The 18,503-nt window shown below is 34.4% G+C and overlaps 4 protein-coding genes across 4 annotated transcripts; 2 read left to right on the top strand and 2 right to left on the bottom strand.

Annotated features, from left to right (window-relative positions):
* The first annotated feature begins 1,472 nt into the window (after window positions 1-1,472).
* LOC104801507 (agamous-like MADS-box protein AGL81) lies at window positions 1,473-2,252 on the top strand. Its single transcript, XM_010524816.1, has one exon. It carries the CDS (start codon window positions 1,473-1,475, stop codon window positions 2,250-2,252), a length of 780 nt encoding a protein of 259 aa, XP_010523118.1.
* Window positions 2,253-3,155: 903 nt separating this feature from the next.
* LOC104800502 lies at window positions 3,156-4,411 on the bottom strand. The gene has a single exon (XM_010523318.2). It carries the CDS (start codon window positions 3,918-3,920, stop codon window positions 3,438-3,440), a length of 483 nt encoding a protein of 160 aa, XP_010521620.1. The 5' UTR covers window positions 3,921-4,411; the 3' UTR covers window positions 3,156-3,437.
* A 7,028-nt stretch (window positions 4,412-11,439) lies between these two features.
* On the bottom strand, window positions 11,440-12,732 carry LOC104800501 (cytosolic sulfotransferase 1-like). Its single transcript, XM_010523317.2, is given in 2 exon segments — window positions 11,440-12,314; window positions 12,317-12,732. Coding segments are annotated over 2 exon segments (987 nt in total). The 5' UTR covers window positions 12,558-12,732; the 3' UTR covers window positions 11,440-11,568.
* A 695-nt stretch (window positions 12,733-13,427) lies between these two features.
* Window positions 13,428-14,408, top strand: LOC104801505 (cytosolic sulfotransferase 12-like). The gene has a single exon (XM_010524815.1). It carries the CDS (start codon window positions 13,428-13,430, stop codon window positions 14,406-14,408), a length of 981 nt encoding a protein of 326 aa, XP_010523117.1.
* The last annotated feature ends 4,095 nt before the right edge of the window (window positions 14,409-18,503 follow it).

Here is an 18,503-nt window from a genome sequence, read left to right as displayed (position 1 = left end):
TATTTCTTGTGATTTAATTTAATATTTCAAACTTTATATTTTTTTCCTATCGTTTATTATATCTAAACGATTTTTAATAATCGATTAACTAAAATAATTTTATTTCAATTGTCATACCATTCTCATCATCATCATATCATATCATATCATATCAATATTACTGTCCTAATTTGTTTTTTCTTACAAAACCAAATTATGTTATTGAGAATGTATATTTAGATATTAATACAAAATTATAACTTTCAAAATTAAAATATATTACAATTTTAAGATTTAGTTGTATCAATTATTACAGATGATACAAAAAATCATCGTTTTTCAATTTAAAAAAAATGTATACAAATTATTAATAAAATCTTAAATCAATATAAAATTCAAGATTATCAGGAATTTTTTTCAACCATATTAAAACATAAACTTTCAAAATATTAAAAAAAATACACAACTCTACTATTCAGTCAGTATATCCGTATGAAAATGTTATCACATCACATTCTTATACATATACACACATACACACACAAACACTCTTGTGTGTATATATATACGTACATATATAAATATATGCATGCTTATGCATGCACATACTTATACACACATACACATATATATCATACATATAATATATATATATAAATACATATTGTTTGTAAATGTGCTATATAAATGTCTGTGTATATATATATATATTTATAGGTGTGAGATCTTGCATATATATATATATGAGCGTGAATAAATATTTGTATGTATATGTATATGTGTGCATATATATATGTGTGTGTACAAATATGCATATTTTTGTTTATATATATGTATATACGTATGAGCATGTATATCTGTATGTATTTTTTTAATTTTTTTAAATTTTTTTTAAAAAATAGCACAAACAAAAAATCTCTTTTTATGATTTAATGTACCCCACATGAAGACGGTGCCCACTGGTAAGTGGTAACCGATGTTTCGGTATCCATACCAATCCGGTTTAGGTATTTGGTTTTGGCTAACTGATGCGAATTATTCAGCACAAATTTGAAAGAGAATGAACAAGGGCGTAGTCTTGCCAGATTCTGCGTCTATGGAGGGTTTTATTTTTTATTTTTTATTTTTAAATGTATGAGGCCTTCTTGAATCTTGAAATCTTTTTATATCATTAACTAATTACTAACGTTCGTTTCTTATAGTTTTAACAGAAAAAAAAATATGAAGATAATAAAACCCATAGGAAAAGAATGTATGAAGTCTTGAGTAGTCTTCATATTATTTGCATAAAAAATACTTAAAGAAGATGTAAATACACATTGAACTTAAAACTAGGAAAATAGAAATGGAATTTAAAAAATGGAAAACAAAATCTATCACAATAATCGCTGCGTTGATTAAGAAAGAGAAGAGGCCGCAACGTGTGTGTATATATATATATATGATATTCTGTATTGTATTTACCTCGAAAGCACAGACGAGATAACGAAACAATGGTTTCCAGCATCGCCTTTTCTTCGTCTTCTTTCTCCGGCAAGAAACTTTCTCAACAGAATTCAGTATTTAGAAGAAGACAGTCAACCGTGATCAAGAAAGCTCAGGAACTCTCCACTCTGTGTGGAATCGATGTCTGTGTCATATGTTATGGTCCCGATGGATCTCTTCAGACATGGCCCCAAGACATCGACAAGATTAGGGACATTGACTTCAAGTACAGATCGCTCGACGACACCCTCAGACGCAAGAGAAGCTTGAATCTTTCCTCCTTTCTTAACAAGATTGAGCACAGTCATGGTCACGATTCCATGGATCTGACGATTAAGGTTGATGGGTTCTCTTCTGATCGGTTTTCGGAGTTGGGTGGTCTCTTGGAGAGAAATATACTCTGTCTGAAACAAAGGCTTACGTTTATTGAATCGGAGAAATACAAAACCGCGGCTAATAAGAAGATCGACGATGTCCAAATCAGTAGTTCTTGCCAGTCGATCTTTGGACAGACTCAATCTGTGAATCTCCCCATAAACCCTAGAATATTTTTTGGGTTTGTCATGGACGAACAGAATGCAGCAGCGATGTTGGGTGGGAATGCATTTCCAGACAACGGATGCAACAATTCTCCGCAATACGCGTACTACAATCCAGGTTTTAACAGGACCATGATTCCAGAGAGGAGGAGGAGGAGGGTGATTCAGCAAAATCTGATGATCAATGGCTGTGGGAGCGGAGGCGCCTTGCAGCGGTTTAGAGTTTCTAAGAAGGGGGATGGGAGGTGAAAGCAGAAGCATAAATATGGGAATGGAATCGAGGAACTCTGGTTTACTTGCGCCACAAGGATACATGAATATCAACCATCTGATGTTCAATCAACAGCGTCCTCAGTTTGCTCCATTTTCAGACATCCAGAACATTAACTAGTAGGTCTTAATGTATGATTTCAGGATTGCTTCGTCTTCATCTTCCATTTCTTAGTCTGATAACACAGTGACTGACGATTTTTGCTCAAGTTTCTTGGACCACGAGGTGAAATTAATTACGTTTTTTCATCGAATTTTTCCACTTCTAGCCGCATATATGAATCTTGGGTTTGGAATGTCAATCAGACAATGAAGATGCGTAATGTGTAATGTATAAAGCGTAAAATATATTTAATTTAGAATGTTCTATGTATCAAAAATCCCGACCCGATTATAAGTATGAAAAACGCATCCAAGCGTTAAATGATGACACTATCTTTATAACAATTCTCTGTCTCTCTCCTAAGAATAACATCCATAAGATAAGAATCGTGTCTCATGTATATATACAGTGGCCGATCTACATTGATGGCAATAGAGACCTTTACCTCCACTACTTAAATTAAAAAAATTTAATTTCTTTTGTAAATTTTATAAATTTGTAAATAAAAATTGAAATGCCCCATATTAAAACGTTAAAATTATAATTTACCCCCTATTAAATATAATTTTTGATCCGCCACCACTGTGTATATATATATATTTATACATATTCAGTTGTACTGTATCCATAATTATTATTATTTTTTTTTAACAGAAATGCATCTTCATTTGCTGTAGACGTCATAACAACGTCCGCGTCGCGCATGCATATTAAATTATAAATATCTCTTTTATAAACTAAACCCAAAATAAAGACAGGAATTTGGAACATCGTGTCTCTAAATATTCACAAACTTGGTGGAATTAAATCGCATATTCGCGAACCCTAAAATTATTTCGTGTTACAACATAACTCAGCCTTAAAATAATTTTTCATTTTGTTCGTATCGCACATCCAAATTTTGTTCAAAATTTTCCCCAACCACACGAGAGAAAAAAACCCCATATATTACAAGAATATCGTGTAAATGTCGCATCCTATCCGTCCACGTCATGCCGCATTATTCCACGTCATCACACGTGGACAATAGCGAACAAAAAAAGAGAAAAAGAAAAAAACAATTACGTGTCTCTCTGCGACGAGCTTCTCCAGAAACCGGCCCCATAGAAATGGTTCCACATCTCCTTCTCCATGGCCACGGCGTCGTTTTGCTGACCACCAAACTTCTCCTTCTCCTCCACCGCAATCTCAGCCGTCCGATCTTCTCCGTTCAATCTCAGCCGTCCAGACACCTCGCTCGCCTCCGCCGCCGCCTCTAGCAGGCCCTGACGCTTCCCGGATAATCTCCGGCGTTTCCTCCGTCGCCACGCCTTCCTGCATACCGCTACCGGAACCCTAACAACCGCCAGAACCACCAGATTCATCACCGCGCAAGGGCAGCAACAACACACCGCCGCGCACCCCGCCGCCGCTCCTCCGGCAACCTCCGCCGCCTTCTTCCTCTTTTCACCCGGTACGGTGGCTCTAACCGAAGATTCCAACGAGGCGAGCAGCGGCTGGCCCCTGTTAATCGCCGACGATCGGAGAATCACGCGACGGGGCATGAGGAATCGGATTTGAACAGCTTCCGAAACGAAACAGGTTCTGGGTTTTGTCTGATCACAGAGGGAGAACTCGTCTCAGATTTTCCCGGGAAAATCGAATTCCAGGAAAAACGACCCATCTCCGATCCTGTTCGCCATCGTTCTGGGCATCAAAATATGACGACGATGAGGATCCAGAAAAGGAGAAGTGGGAATCGGAGGAGGGATTGCAGTGGGGAGAGTTTCGGTGCCAAAGCAAGTAAACAAATGTGCTTTTGAATAGCTGTTTGGTTGGGTGGAAAATTTAGAGGTGGCGAGAAAGTGAGAGAAAAAAAATGAACGTCAGGCCAGAGGAAATGGAAGCGCGACCGAATAGGGGGGAAGCCGCAATTTGAATCGACACGCTTTAACGTAAACAATGGCCGCCGATAAGATCGGAGAAATCAAAGATTGTAAAAATGAGTGTCGTTTCACCCGGAAATTGAAACGTCTTTAAACGTCATCGTTTTTTTCTCCGGTATACCATGCGAGACAAAACCGAAACACAATTCCATGCGGTTTGCTTCAAACTGACCAAATCTTAAATGTATAAAATGCACATCTCTATATATATATATAATTGGGGATATCGCCATAAAAATCATGTACTTTTTTGCTTAACAATTAAACTCTATACTTGGTATGATTAACCAATAAAACTCCAAACTTGTTAATAATTCACCGAAAACCCCCTGCGTCTACCAACTCAAATAAAAATGATGATGTGACAATGACTTGGCTTCCAAATTATATACACATCATCAAAATTATGACACATCATCATTTTACATAAAAATAAATAACATAATTTATTTAAATTAATTTATATACATATAAATTCACACATATATATATTAAATATAAAATTACTTATAACTAATAAAACATATATATATATTATAAATTACATTAAAAATAATATATATATATACATATTATTTTTTAATATATAGTGTATATATTAGTTATAATTACTTTTATTTTAATATGTATATTAGATGTATATATATATGTTATATGTATAACTAATATATATACATATACATATTATTTTTAATAGATATATTATATATGTATATGTTAGTTATAATTATTTTTATTGTAATATGTATATTAGTTATATATGTATATGTTATATATATAACTACAATATATATATATATATATATATATATATATTGTATAGTATAACTAATACATATACATATTACAACAAAAATAATTGTAACTAACACATACACATATAATGTATCTATTAAAAATAATATGTATATGTATATATATTAGTTATACATGTAACATATATATATAACTAATATGTATATTAAAATAAAAGTAATTATAATTATAAATAATATATATATATATATATGTGTTTTATTAGTTATAAGTAATTTAATATTTAATATATATTTAATATATATATATATGAATTTATATGTATATAAATTAATTTAAATAAATTATGTTATTTATTTTTATGTAAAATGATGATGTGTCATAATTTTGATGATGTGTACATAACTTGGAAGCCAAGTCATTGACACATCATCATTTTTGTTTGAGTTGGCAGACGCGGGGGTTTTCGGTGAATTATTAACAAGTTTGGGGTTTTATTGGTTAATCATACCAAATATAGGGTTTAATTGGTAAGCAAAAAAGTACAAGGTTTTTTCGTTGACCTGGGAAAAGTACAGGGTTTTTATGGCGATTTCCCCTATATAATTTATATGATATACGTGTACACATCATCATTTTTGTTTGAGTTGGCAGACGCGGGGGTTTTCGGTGAATTATTAACAAGTTTGGGGTTTTATTGGTTAATCATACCAAATATAGGGTTTAATTGGTAAGCAAAAAAGTACAAGGTTTTTTCGTTGACCTGGGAAAAGTACAGGGTTTTTATGGCGATTTCCCCTATATAATTTATATGATATACGTGTATATGCACATTCATAACGCGTATGCACCAATGCACGTCTGCGCTCATGTCTATATATACTTATATATATATATATATGCGTGTTATATACATGTGTATATATATACAAATGTTTTAAATTGATATTTTATTCAATATTTATAAATTATTTGAATTTGTCAAAGGTGTTCTGAAAAACACTAGAAAAATTAAAACAGTTATATAACAATGCACTTCCTTGCGAACTTTTAGCAACAAAAATATTATGACAAATCGTAAAGTCTTTGCGGTGAAATATTTTTATTGAAAAAAAAATCAAAAAATTAACCAGCGAAAATTTCCAAAAATTACAAATCGCAGCTAAAATTGATTGCAAAATTGATTTTACATGTGATATTATCAAAAATATTCTCCCTCTATTATTTTGACTTCAACACATATCCTTATCATATCCTTATCCTATTGTGATCCTATAATCTATGTGACCAGAAATATATTCTGTTCACATATTGGTTCCATTGGTCATAATGTGTGATTTATAATGTTTTTTATCAAATGATTAGTGAGACATACAATGGATAAACATTAGGGGTGGGCATTCGGTTCGGTTTCGGTTATTCTTAAAATAACCGATTGGCTATGGAAATTGTAAAACCGATCGGGTCGGTTCGGTTCGGTTAAATAACCGATTTAATCGGTTAACCGATCGGTTATCTAAATATAACCTAAATGAATACTAGGGTTTTATATTGTTTTTTGTCTCCACCATTTGCTTGCTTTGGTCTTCTTCTCCGCCACCTAATCTCGTCACCTTCATCTTCAGGTTTCAATCGACTGAAATCGAAGCATCATCTCCGGCCACCGTCTACCACCAAAGTATCGTCGCCGGCCACCGTCGAACACCGAAGCACCGTCTCTGACTATCGAAACACCATCTCCGACCACTTTCGATCACCGAAGCACTACCTCCGACGTCTCAAACCACTTTCGACAACTGAAACCCGTTTTCGACCACCGAAACATCAGCTCCAACAATAGTCGACCACTGAAGCATCGTCTCTGACCATCTTCGGCGACCGAAACATTCCTCAGATCATCTTCCATAGAGTTTCAGGTCTTGTTTTCTCTCTTTCTTTGTCTTTGTATAAACATTCCTCAGATTATCTTCTATCATCGACCAAAGCATCATCTTCCATCATCGACATTGCTCAGAGAGTTGAATTGCTAGTTTGTTGATGAGGAAAAACTTGAACTTGTGCCCTTCTGTTCTCGATTTGTAAACGAGAATTTCTGAACATTACAGATTTTATATATGTATATAATATTGGAAAATCTGAATGCATATACATCTATAGATATGTATATTTTGGACCTTACGCACATAGAACTATGATCCCCATTTGTGTTTGTTTATGTATTCGGACATTATTCTAGCCCTTCGTTGTGCATTTGGATATATATATATATATATGTATATATATGGTCCTCCTCCATCTCCATGTCCATACATTCTAGCCCTTTGAAATACTTTGGCTCATTCATATTGTTTTTGTATTTACAGATGGCTAGTTCAAATTTGGAATTATTTGAGGTTACAGAAACAAGAGCTGAAACAGGAGCTGAAACCGTTGGAGATAAGAGAAAAGAACCTCCTAAATCAAAAAGGGTAGTTCCGGCAAGATCGGAGGTATGGACTCATTTTACTAAACTCACGGATAACCCACAGAAATGTTCTTGTAACTATTGTGGCGTTATATTGAATGGGTCCTCAACAACGGGTACGAGTAGTTTGAGAAGCCACATTGTGAATACCTGCAAATCGTATAAGAGTTATCTTGAAAGTGGAGCTCAGAAAACTTTAAGGAAGGATGAGTCTAAAACATCGGATTCAAAACTTATTGCCGTCGGCTTTAGCCAAGAAGCATGTAAAAGGGGGCTCTTTGAGATGATTATAACGGATGAATTGCCTTTTGCAATTGTTGAAGGTAGAGGATTTAAGAAGTTCTGTAATATTATGTGCCCGTCATTTGTGATTCCTTCGAGAAGAACGATAACTAGAGATGTTTATCAGTTTTTCTTGAATGAAAAAGCTGCTTTGAAGAGCATATTGAGTGAGAATAAGCAGAGGGTTTCTTTCACGACGGATATTTGGACTTCCATTACAACAATGAGTTACATGGTTATCATCGCCCACTTTATCGACAGAACGTGGTATTTGCATAGAAAAATTCTTAGGTTCAGGCCTATTTCAGATCACAAGGGAGAGACAATTGCTAGAGAGTTTATGAAATGTTTGATGGATTGGGGCATTGAGAAAGTGTTTGCTATCACTGTTGATAGTGCTAGTGCAAACGACAGTGCTATGAGGCTCTTAAAAACTAGATTGGGTGCTTGGGATAAAGATACTCTTGTATTGAAGGGTGAATTCATGCATATGCGTTGTGGAGCACATATTCTCAATCTGATTGTTAAAGAGGGGTTATCAGATATATGTGATAGTGTGAGCAGTATTCGTAACGCTGTTAGATATGTGAGATCATCGGATACAAGGTTGCAGACTTTCAAAAGTCGAGTTGGGGGTGGTAACTTTAGCAGAGGAAGTTTGGTTTTGGATTGTGGAACACGTTGGAACTCGACTTTTCTAATGTTGTCTTCTGCTTTGAAGTACAAGGAAACATTTAAGCGTATGGAAAGAGAAGACAAACTTTATGAGGATTATTTTGGTGATGAAGATGAATTTAGGATCGGGAAGAAAAGAGTTGGTCCTCCTTCAGAAGATGATTGGGAAAATGCTCGTCGATTGGTACGATTCTTGAAGACATTTTATGAATCGACTTTGACATTTTCAGCTTCTACAAAGGTGACTTCTAGTAGTTGTTACAATGAGATCATGATGATAGAACCGATTCAACCTTTATGATCTCATTGTAACAACTACTAGAAGTCACCTTTGTAGAAGCTGAAAATGTCAAAGTCGATTCATAAAATGTCTTCAAGAATCGTACCAATCGACGAGCATTTTCCCAATCATCTTCTGAAGGAGGACCAACTCTTTTCTTCCCGATCCTAAATTCATCTTCATCACCAAAATAATCCTCATAAAGTTTGTCTTCTCTTTCCATACGCTTAAATGTTTCCTTGTACTTCAAAACAGAACACAACATTAGAAAAGTCGAGTTCCAACGTGTTCCACAATCCAAAACCAAAGAGTGGAAGTAGAAATAGAATGGTTGGTAATACAGATTCGTGCGAATTGTCAATGGGTACCAATGATTTTGATATTGACATGGGTTTCATACAAGATGATGATCCGTTTGCTTCATTCAATCAAATGATGACGGACAAAGGAGTTATTGAGGAATCACCGAATGAGTTGGATATCTATTTGATGGAAAAGGTTGAAGTGATCAAACCTAACAATTTAGGTTTGAAATTTGATATTTTGTCATGGTGGAAGGTGGCGAGTGGTAAATTTCCAATTTTATCAGAAATGGCGAGAGATATATTGGCATTTCCGGTTTCTACCGTTTCATCTGAATCAGCATTTAGTACCGGAGGTCGCATTCTAGACCAATGTCGGAGTTGTTTAACTCCCGATATGGTTGAGTCATTGATCTTTACGCAAAATTGGTTGCAATATTCTATTTGTTCCGATGAAAATCGTAACTTATTGAGTGAGAATAAGCAGAGGGTTTCTTTCACGACGGATATTTGGACTTCCATTACAACAATGAGTTACATGGTTATCATCGCCCACTTTATCGACAGAACGTGGTATTTGCATAGAAAAATTCTTAGGTTCAGGCCTATTTCAGATCACAAGGGAGAGACAATTGCTAGAGAGTTTATGAAATGTTTGATGGATTGGGGCATTGAGAAAGTGTTTGCTTTTGAATTTGCTTTTGTATTGACAATATGGAGACAACAACTTTTTTTGTTTAATTTGCCGTTTTTATTTTATCGCGACGATGAAAGACTATGTTGACTTTGTTATTTATTTTGTCGAGATGATTTTTTTCTATTATGTTTTGTTTAACCGAACCGAACCGAACCGAACCGAACCGAAATCCTTATTTGGTTATAATTTGGTTATAATTTTAAATAGACAAAACCGAACCGAACCGAAACCGAACCGAACCGAACCGAATAAAATTAATTAACCGTTTGGTTATGAATTTTAATAACCCGAAATAACCGAACCCGAAATAACCGTAACCGATTAACCCGTAACCGACCGTTCGCCCACCCCTAATAAACATGATAAATTAGTGTCATCATCATAAATTTAAACTAATAACATTAATATGTTACCAGATTATATTTCTAATTACATAGATCACAGAATCATAATTAGAGAATGTATTGTAGTCAAAATAGTAAAGGGATAGTGTTTTTGATATAAAGGCATTTGATCATGACTCGCTAATTAATGCTTTGCAATATGGCCTATGAAAAATGTCCACAAAAAAGTTTGTCTTTTTGTTTCCCTACGTACATTTCGAAATTGTCATTTCATTTTATTTGTTATAATATTCCACTATCAATATATATAATTACAGGCAATATGTCATTTGAATTTGCCATCAGGTTTTGTTTTGATATCCATATATATATATATATATATATATATAATATTTCGATCCACACGTGATACACGAGAGTTATTATAATATTCTAAAATAATTTTATAATCTTATGGCAATCTTTGATAATTTGTCTGATTCAAAGTTTCGAATCTGCCAACTCATTGTTGACGTAGATATCAATAATTTAGCATAAAGATAATCGAAAGGCAACATCTTTTGTCAATTACATAAAGCACAGGCCATTATTGCATATTTTTTTGGTATTAAATTAAGCATGTACTTGTCCATGACTCCCATTTTGTTACCTAGAAAAAACTTTATTTTGATATCTAAATGAATTATTATTTTATTTTGAAACGAATGAATTTTAATTCTGTTTTGATTCATAAAAAAATTATGATTTTCTATCAAATAGACAAAAAGAGTATTGATTTTGTAAAGACTCCTAAAAAAAAGTATATCATAGAAAATTATCCAGATACGTGAAATATTTTTTTGCTAAACATTATATAATTATTAAATAACGCATGTTATTTGATAATGTGATATTGTTTTATCGAAAATAATAAAATAAATCAAATGACAGATTTTATATTTCGGTATTCAAATAAATCATAATTTTATATTTTTTTAAATCTCAATATATCATGGTTTTTAAGATAGGATTAAAAAATCTTAAAATAAATCGGCGTTAGTATCAACTTTTGCTTTTTTAAGATCATTAGACTTAGATTACAAAATTAAATATATGACAATTACATATTTTCGAATATTTTTTTTTAAAATCATTGAGAGACTTGGAATAAAGTTTTGAGAGAAACCACAAACAAAAATATATTTACTTAAATAATGTAATTAAATTGTTAAGGTTGTTATACGGAGAGAATCAAAATTACAGATTTTGTACTAAATCCATTACGGATCTCTGTCATCTCATCCCTATATGGTAAAGTCTTTAATTAATCCTAATGTTTGTAGAATATGTATCCATCCTTTCATGTACTAAAAAAAAATATTATTTTAACTCTAATTTTCCAAAAGTCGATAAGATCGGAATATTAGAGAGTGACGCAACGAAAGAAGTTTCACGACAAACCCAACAAAGGAAACATCATAACACAACTTAATCAAATTTCAGACCAGAGCCTCTTAGTTGATGTTCAATGATCTGGTCGATTCGTGTTGCCATATCAGGAGTTAGATGATTCTTCCAGTCACCGACCTCGCCCTTCCTGAAAAAGGCGCTGCAATCTATACTGGAAGGCGTTTTACCGTTCTTGTTGACGTCTAAATTGCTCAGGCTGCGCAAACTGCAGAGCTCCAGTATCTCATCCACCAGCCCGCTCCGCTCCTCTTCTTCCGTGAAGGGGCAGTCCAAGAACCGGGCGAGCCTCTTGGTCTGAGCACGAGGGTCGTTCTTGATTTCTTCGTACTTGACGAAAAACACTTGCTTTGGACTCTCCAAGCTCTTTCTCCAGTAACCCAAGACATGGTCCCAGAAAGGCCCGTAGAAGCGGACGCCACTGCAGAAGGACTCGAACTGGGCCTCCATCTCCGCTTTTGAATTCAGCAATCTGCTTCTGAAATGCCATGCGGAGACCACTACGTCTTTAGGGTTCCTACAAACGTACACGACTTTGCAAGGGGAAGCTTTTATTACGGCTTCGCTCAGCGTATGAAACGGCATGTGAGTTGAAAAGAGCCTCGGGGAGGGATATTCAGTAAGGTCGGGAACTCGGTTATCGGCATACAACACAAGCTCTAGAAAGGGTACGAGGCTATGAGGGTTCCGAGTGAGCAAAGGGTGGGTCTGATCTGGATCAGGACGATGCTTTTTCCTCTCGACGATGGCGAAAATCAGTGCTTTGACCAAGTTGTGCCCGATTTGGGAAAAGAAGCGAGGATTACGTCGGTGTCCAGTGGTCGGAAGTGGTCGCGGACATTAATAACGGCTTGCAGAGAGTTGTAGTAATACCAGTGGCCTTGATAGTTGCAGAGGTTGATTCCCTCGAAATCCTTGTCTGTTGGAAGGGAAGAGATCAAACTCCTGCATTCTTCACTAAGTTCATCGTCCCCCATGATCTTCAGAATACTTTGGGAATCCTCTTCCATATTGTGAGTATATAATGCGACCACCAAAAAGAGAACAAAAGCTTTAAACTTTTACAAAAAAAAAAAACGTTTCTTTATTTGAGAGAGAGATCGCAGTGGTGCATTTGAGATTCGAAATGGGCAATGGATATTTATAGTGGGATGGATTAAGCATATTAAAAATCATCAAAATGTTATACAAATAAATATGACAACATTATATTTGCCTATGCAGGAGTTACTCATTTTACGCAATTATATTATATATATATATACATTTAATTTTTTATAATGAAGAAATTCACAGCTCCGATCCAATTATATCTCCTGCGAAAAAAAGCATATGTGAATACACTATATCATTAATTTAACATAATTTATTCAATTGACAAATTATTTGAGTCTGACAAATATGTTTTGTTTTAAAATCCAATTATACAATGCTTAAACTAATCTGGTTGATAACTTATTATAATTACTCTTTTTAAATAAGATACGTTTGGTAATATAATCTTTCGAATGATATGTTTAATTTGTACTGTTGATATTCCTGTCTATTAAATATTTATATGCCAACCCAGGCGCTCACATCACATGTATATCATTAATTTAACATAAATAAATATAGTTGGAATTAATACGACAAAGTTTACCAAATATATCACAAGCATTTCAAAAATATAAACAGCCTTTTACCAACATGTAGATATGATTTTTTTTTCATTCATGAATTTTCTTGTTCTAAAAATAAAAACAACCTTTTGATTTCTCTTGAATTTTCTTTACCTAAACCATCTCATTCTCCAACCATAAATAGGAGAGAAGCACGAAATGTTTTTGGTGCGACTTTCTTCTTTTCCATCTTTCTAAGTTTTCTCTTTCAGTCACCATATGGCAAACTCCGAGACCCAGGTTCCAGCTTTCTTGGATCTAGACAGCATCTCCCAAGAATGCAGGGAGATGATGTCTCGTCTTCCAAGAGAACGAGGTTGGATGAACCTTTTCTTGTACCAATACCAAGGATTTTGGCACCCTCCTCGGCAGTTGCAGGCAACCATAAACTGCCAAAGGCATTTCCAAGCCCAAGACTCGGACATAATCCTCGTCACCTATCCTAAATCAGGTACCACCTGGTTGAAAGCGCTTGTTTTCTCTCTGATGAACCGACATAACCTCCGAGATCATCATCCTTTACTCACTAACAGTCCCCATCTTCTCGTTCCTTTCTTGGAGCTCGATCTTTACTTCGATGCCCATGCCCCTGATCTATCCCAGATGACGTCTCCTCGACTTTTCGCTACCCATTTACCGTTCGTTTCACTGCCAGAACCTATCAGGCGCTCGTCCTGCAAGATCGTGTATTGTTACAGGAATCCAAAGGACACGTTCGTTTCGCTTTGGCACTTCAGTAAAAAACTAAGGCCAAAAGAGCTGCCAAGCCTTCCGATGGAGCTTCTGTTCGATAGGTTCTGCAGTGGGGTTAGTGCGTACGGACCCTTTTGGGATCACGTGCTTGGATACTGGGAAAACCCTCGGGAAACCCCTGGGAAAACGTTTTTCATTACGTACGAGGAGATGAAAGCAGAGCCTCGAGCCCAGCTGAAGAGGCTGGCCGAGTTCTTGGAGTGTCCGTTTTCTAGGGAGGAAGAGGACAAAGGAACGGTTGATGATATCGCGAGGCTATGCAGCTTTGACAGTCTAAGTGGCTTGGAACCGAACAAGATCGGGAAATTACCCATCGGGGTTGATTCTAACTCTTTCTTTAGGAAAGGAGAGGTCGGAGGATGGAGAGACGCCTTGACGCCTTCAATGGCCGAAGAATTGGATCGAATCTCTGAACACAAGTTTCGTGGCTCCGGCTTCAGCTTTTAAGTCCCGATTTCAAAACCCTAAATCATATATATATATATATATCCATTAGTGTTTATGTTCGTCTGTTGTGTATTAATGTCAATAAAAGCTTCGACTTGTAATGAAATTTACTTTGCATTCATATCTCTGCTTTTATTTTGTTGTCTCCGTCGTTTCTTTATGTTTATAGTAAAATCTTTATTGGTTGATAAAAAAAAACGTGAACATTTCTTGTTGTGTTCTTCAATGCCTAAACGCACAATATTTATACAAAGACAAGATATTTCTTACCAAAGACATATTGAGAAACATTGAAATCACTAAAAATTTAAAAAAAAATAAAAACAATTAAATAGCAATGAACTTGCTTGCAAACTTTTAGGAACAAAAATACAATGAATTTACAACGAAATTTTTTTGTGGGAAATTGCAACATTTTTGCAGCGAAATCATTTGTTGAAAAAAAAAATCGATGGACATTTTGATTAGTACATGATTTACCATGCTTTGCAAATATAACCTATGAAATATCTTTTGGTTTTCCCTATGTACATTTCGAAATTGTCATTTCATTTCATTTGTTGTAATCGTCTACACCGATGCATTAGCGTAGTTTTATTCCACGTGATTAGTGACTTTATATACTCCACCATCTTTGATGAAAATGTGAATAAAATCGTATTTTTATGTGTATATTTCAAAAGTATTCATGGGACCTATATTATGATATTTAAAAAAAGGATTGGACAGTTGTATTATAAACTGATAGAATGTTTTTCTTTCTTGTATCAACAATCATTAACGACATTATTGCCCTAAAAAGTACATAATAAATTATGACCGACGTCACGTGTACGTATGCGATTTGATCGCATTGGCCCAAATGCGTTTGCATGCATGCACAAATAAAATTATTCGAATTTGCCATCAGGTTTTGTTTTGGTATCCAATCATACATATTATTTATAAAATATTTCGATCCACGTGATTCACGAAAGCTATCATAATGTTCTAAAATAATTTTATAATCTTATGACAAATCTTTGATAATTTGTCCGATTGATCCGTCTGATTCAAAGTTTCGAATCTGTCTGACGCAGATATCAATAATTTAGCATATAAAGATAATCGAAAGGCGACATCTTCTATCAATTATATAAAGCAACATGTCATTAGAAAAGTGGAATTGTTGGAAAGGGATGATGCCTAGAAAAAACTTGATCTTAATATCTAAATGAATTTTTATTTTGAAACGAATAAATATTAATTTTGTTTTGATTAATTAAAAAATTATGATTTTATATCAAATAGACAAAAAAAGTATTGGTATTTATGTTGGTTATAATCTTGTCATGATTATTTTGACCTTTTCATTTTAATATATTTATCTTATACACATCAACAATTTTAATTTAAAAAATGACACATCAGCTGACATCATCAATCCATCAATACATGGATTTTCGTTCGCTTGATATTATGGTCAAACCGGTCAAAAATTTATTACAGTAACAATTTGCATATTCGAGAGTTTATTCAGTGACAAGTTATAAGTTTGGGAATTGAATCATAACTTTTCAAGTTGAAAGTTTATTTGTATATATTTTTGCAAGTTGGAGATTTTTTTTAGAAGTTTTGCCCTTTTAAAGACCTATTCTCACGGTATGTGAGTAGTGGTTCTTTCATTGTAGCTTTATTGGTAGAAATGTATATATATTTAAGAACTTGAAATAAAATTTAACCTTGGGGCCAAACCAGAAATAAATTCTCAGTTTCACGCTTTTCTTTGAAAATTTCAAAGTTTATTTTTGGTTTAGAACTAAGGGGTTTTAGTTTTGTCATGTGATATCAGATATTGGTTCGAGTTTGTTTACTAAAAAAATATACCATAAATTATCGAGATACGTTTAATTTGATTATCAATTTAGAATATATTAACATTTGATTGATCGATTAGATCAAATTAAAAATTTAGATATTTATTTCATATATTTTATAAAATTTGGATATATATATATATATATATATGTGAGATTTTTTCTATAACTAACAAATTAAGATTGTACAAGAGTATTTTTTTATTTTCCACTACGATTATCTTCTTTTCCAAGTCGATCTCTTCTATTTCACCAAATGATTTCCCAAGTTTTTTCTCTCCTTTTTTTTTCTCGTAATTTTGTTTTTAGAAAATATCTGTATTTTATATTGGGATAATTCCATTTAAAACCCTGTACTTTTCTCTCGTCGCAATTTAAACCCTGTACTTTTTTTTGATCCAAAAAAACATTGTACTTTTAAAAATTGGCAATTAAAACTCTATACTTTTAAAAATTAGCAAATAAAACCCTGAACGAAAAACAATAATAAAGTACCGCAGTGATGGCACCATCGAGAGACATAAAGCCCGCTTAGTCGCCAAAGGATTCACCCAAACATATGGCGAAGACTACACGGACACATTCGCACCCGTAGCTAAGTTACCAACTGTCCGTGTTCTTTTATCTTTGGCTATTAACTCGAATAATACAATATGGCAAGAGGCGATGGCTGAAAAAATCGCAGCTCTAGAAAGAAACGGGACATGGGAAATCACTTACCCTCCGAAAGACAAACATGTGGTTGGCTCCAAGTGGGTATACAAAATAAAGTACCGCAGTGATGGCACCATCGAGAGACATAAAGCCCGCTTAGTCGCCAAAGGATTCACCCAAACATATGGCGAAGACTACACGGACACATTCGCACCCGTAGCTAAGTTACCAACTGTCCGTGTTCTTTTATCTTTGGCTATTAACTCGAATTGGTCTTTGTGGCAGATGGACGTAAAGAATGTCTTTCTTCAAGGAGATCTCGAGGAAGACATCTTCATGTCCCCTCCACCGGGTCTTAATCGTCCAATTCTTCCGGGCCAAGTCTGCAAGCTCAAGAAAGCTATATACGGGTTGAAACAATCGCCACGATCTTGGTATCACAAGCTATCTTCGGCGTTGATTGCTCGAGGCTTCAAGCGTTGCGACTCAGACCATTCCCTCTTTACCTTACAAAGCTCAACCGGCATTATCGTCCTATTAGTATACGTCGACGATATCATCCTCTCCGGTAGTGATACAGTCGGGATTCAAAATACAAAGCAATATCTCCAAAGTGTATTCGATATCAAAGATCTCGGTTGCCATAGTGGCGGACGCAGGAGATAGTTTGAACGAGTTCTTCACCTTGACGAGCTTTCCAGAGGTAACGAGACACTTTAGTTGAATAAGAAGAAGCTTCCTGAAACTCCCAGGCAATTACTTGTGATTCTCCTCAATGTACTTTGTGATTGCGTACTAACTCGATCCTGACCTCTCATTCAAAGCCAATATCGCGTACTTGATCATCTAACACAAAACAAATGGATTCAGAACAAGAATTTCAAAGTCGCGGAATGAAAACAGCAACGTATATTAAGTGTTCGATGAAATGCGTCTAAAAAACTCTAGAATATTTTCTGAAGAAATCGGTTTTCTAAAATCCGGTACTGATTACGTGGCAAAAAAAACTCACTTGGTGTATCATGTCACCTGCGTAGGACATACAATCATATTATTATAATCATTTTTTCCGAATGACTAATATGATATTTTTTAATAAGATTAGGATTTACTGAGACACTTTTTGCAAGTTCAGAAATTATTTGGCATTCTCGCAAATTCATGAATTTTTTTTTTCGTATTTCGCAAGTTCAGGAATTTTTAGGAGTTTTTCCCTAGATAATTATAGATCATATAAATGAACACAAAATATAGTAATTATAGAGAACAATCTGTTGTTAACCATAACCATAAAACAACAGTAATTTATTTTTTTGAATTCTTCTGCTATTAGTATTTTTGTTGTTTTTTCCGTTATTGTTATCTTTTCATCTGATAATTGATATTAATTAATATAAATAGAAAATTGGACAAATAAAATTTAAGGTGACGCCCCAAGTTTTTTTCTTTCTAAAATTATCTAGATCTTCTTCTATTGGCGATTTTTTTTTTTTGTTGTTGAAAAAATTGGATACACAACATAACGAAATCCTTCTCCTCGAGCTAGAAAGTTTCCCTCAGACTAACGCGGCAAGGAATGTAGAGA

This window comes from Tarenaya hassleriana, unplaced genomic scaffold (assembly GCF_000463585.1).
Source record: "Tarenaya hassleriana unplaced genomic scaffold, ASM46358v1 Cleome7, whole genome shotgun sequence".
Taxonomy (NCBI): domain Eukaryota; kingdom Viridiplantae; phylum Streptophyta; class Magnoliopsida; order Brassicales; family Cleomaceae; genus Tarenaya; species Tarenaya hassleriana.
The sequence above is the reverse complement of the archived record's forward strand: the minus strand, read 5'-3'. Positions and strand labels throughout refer to the sequence as shown.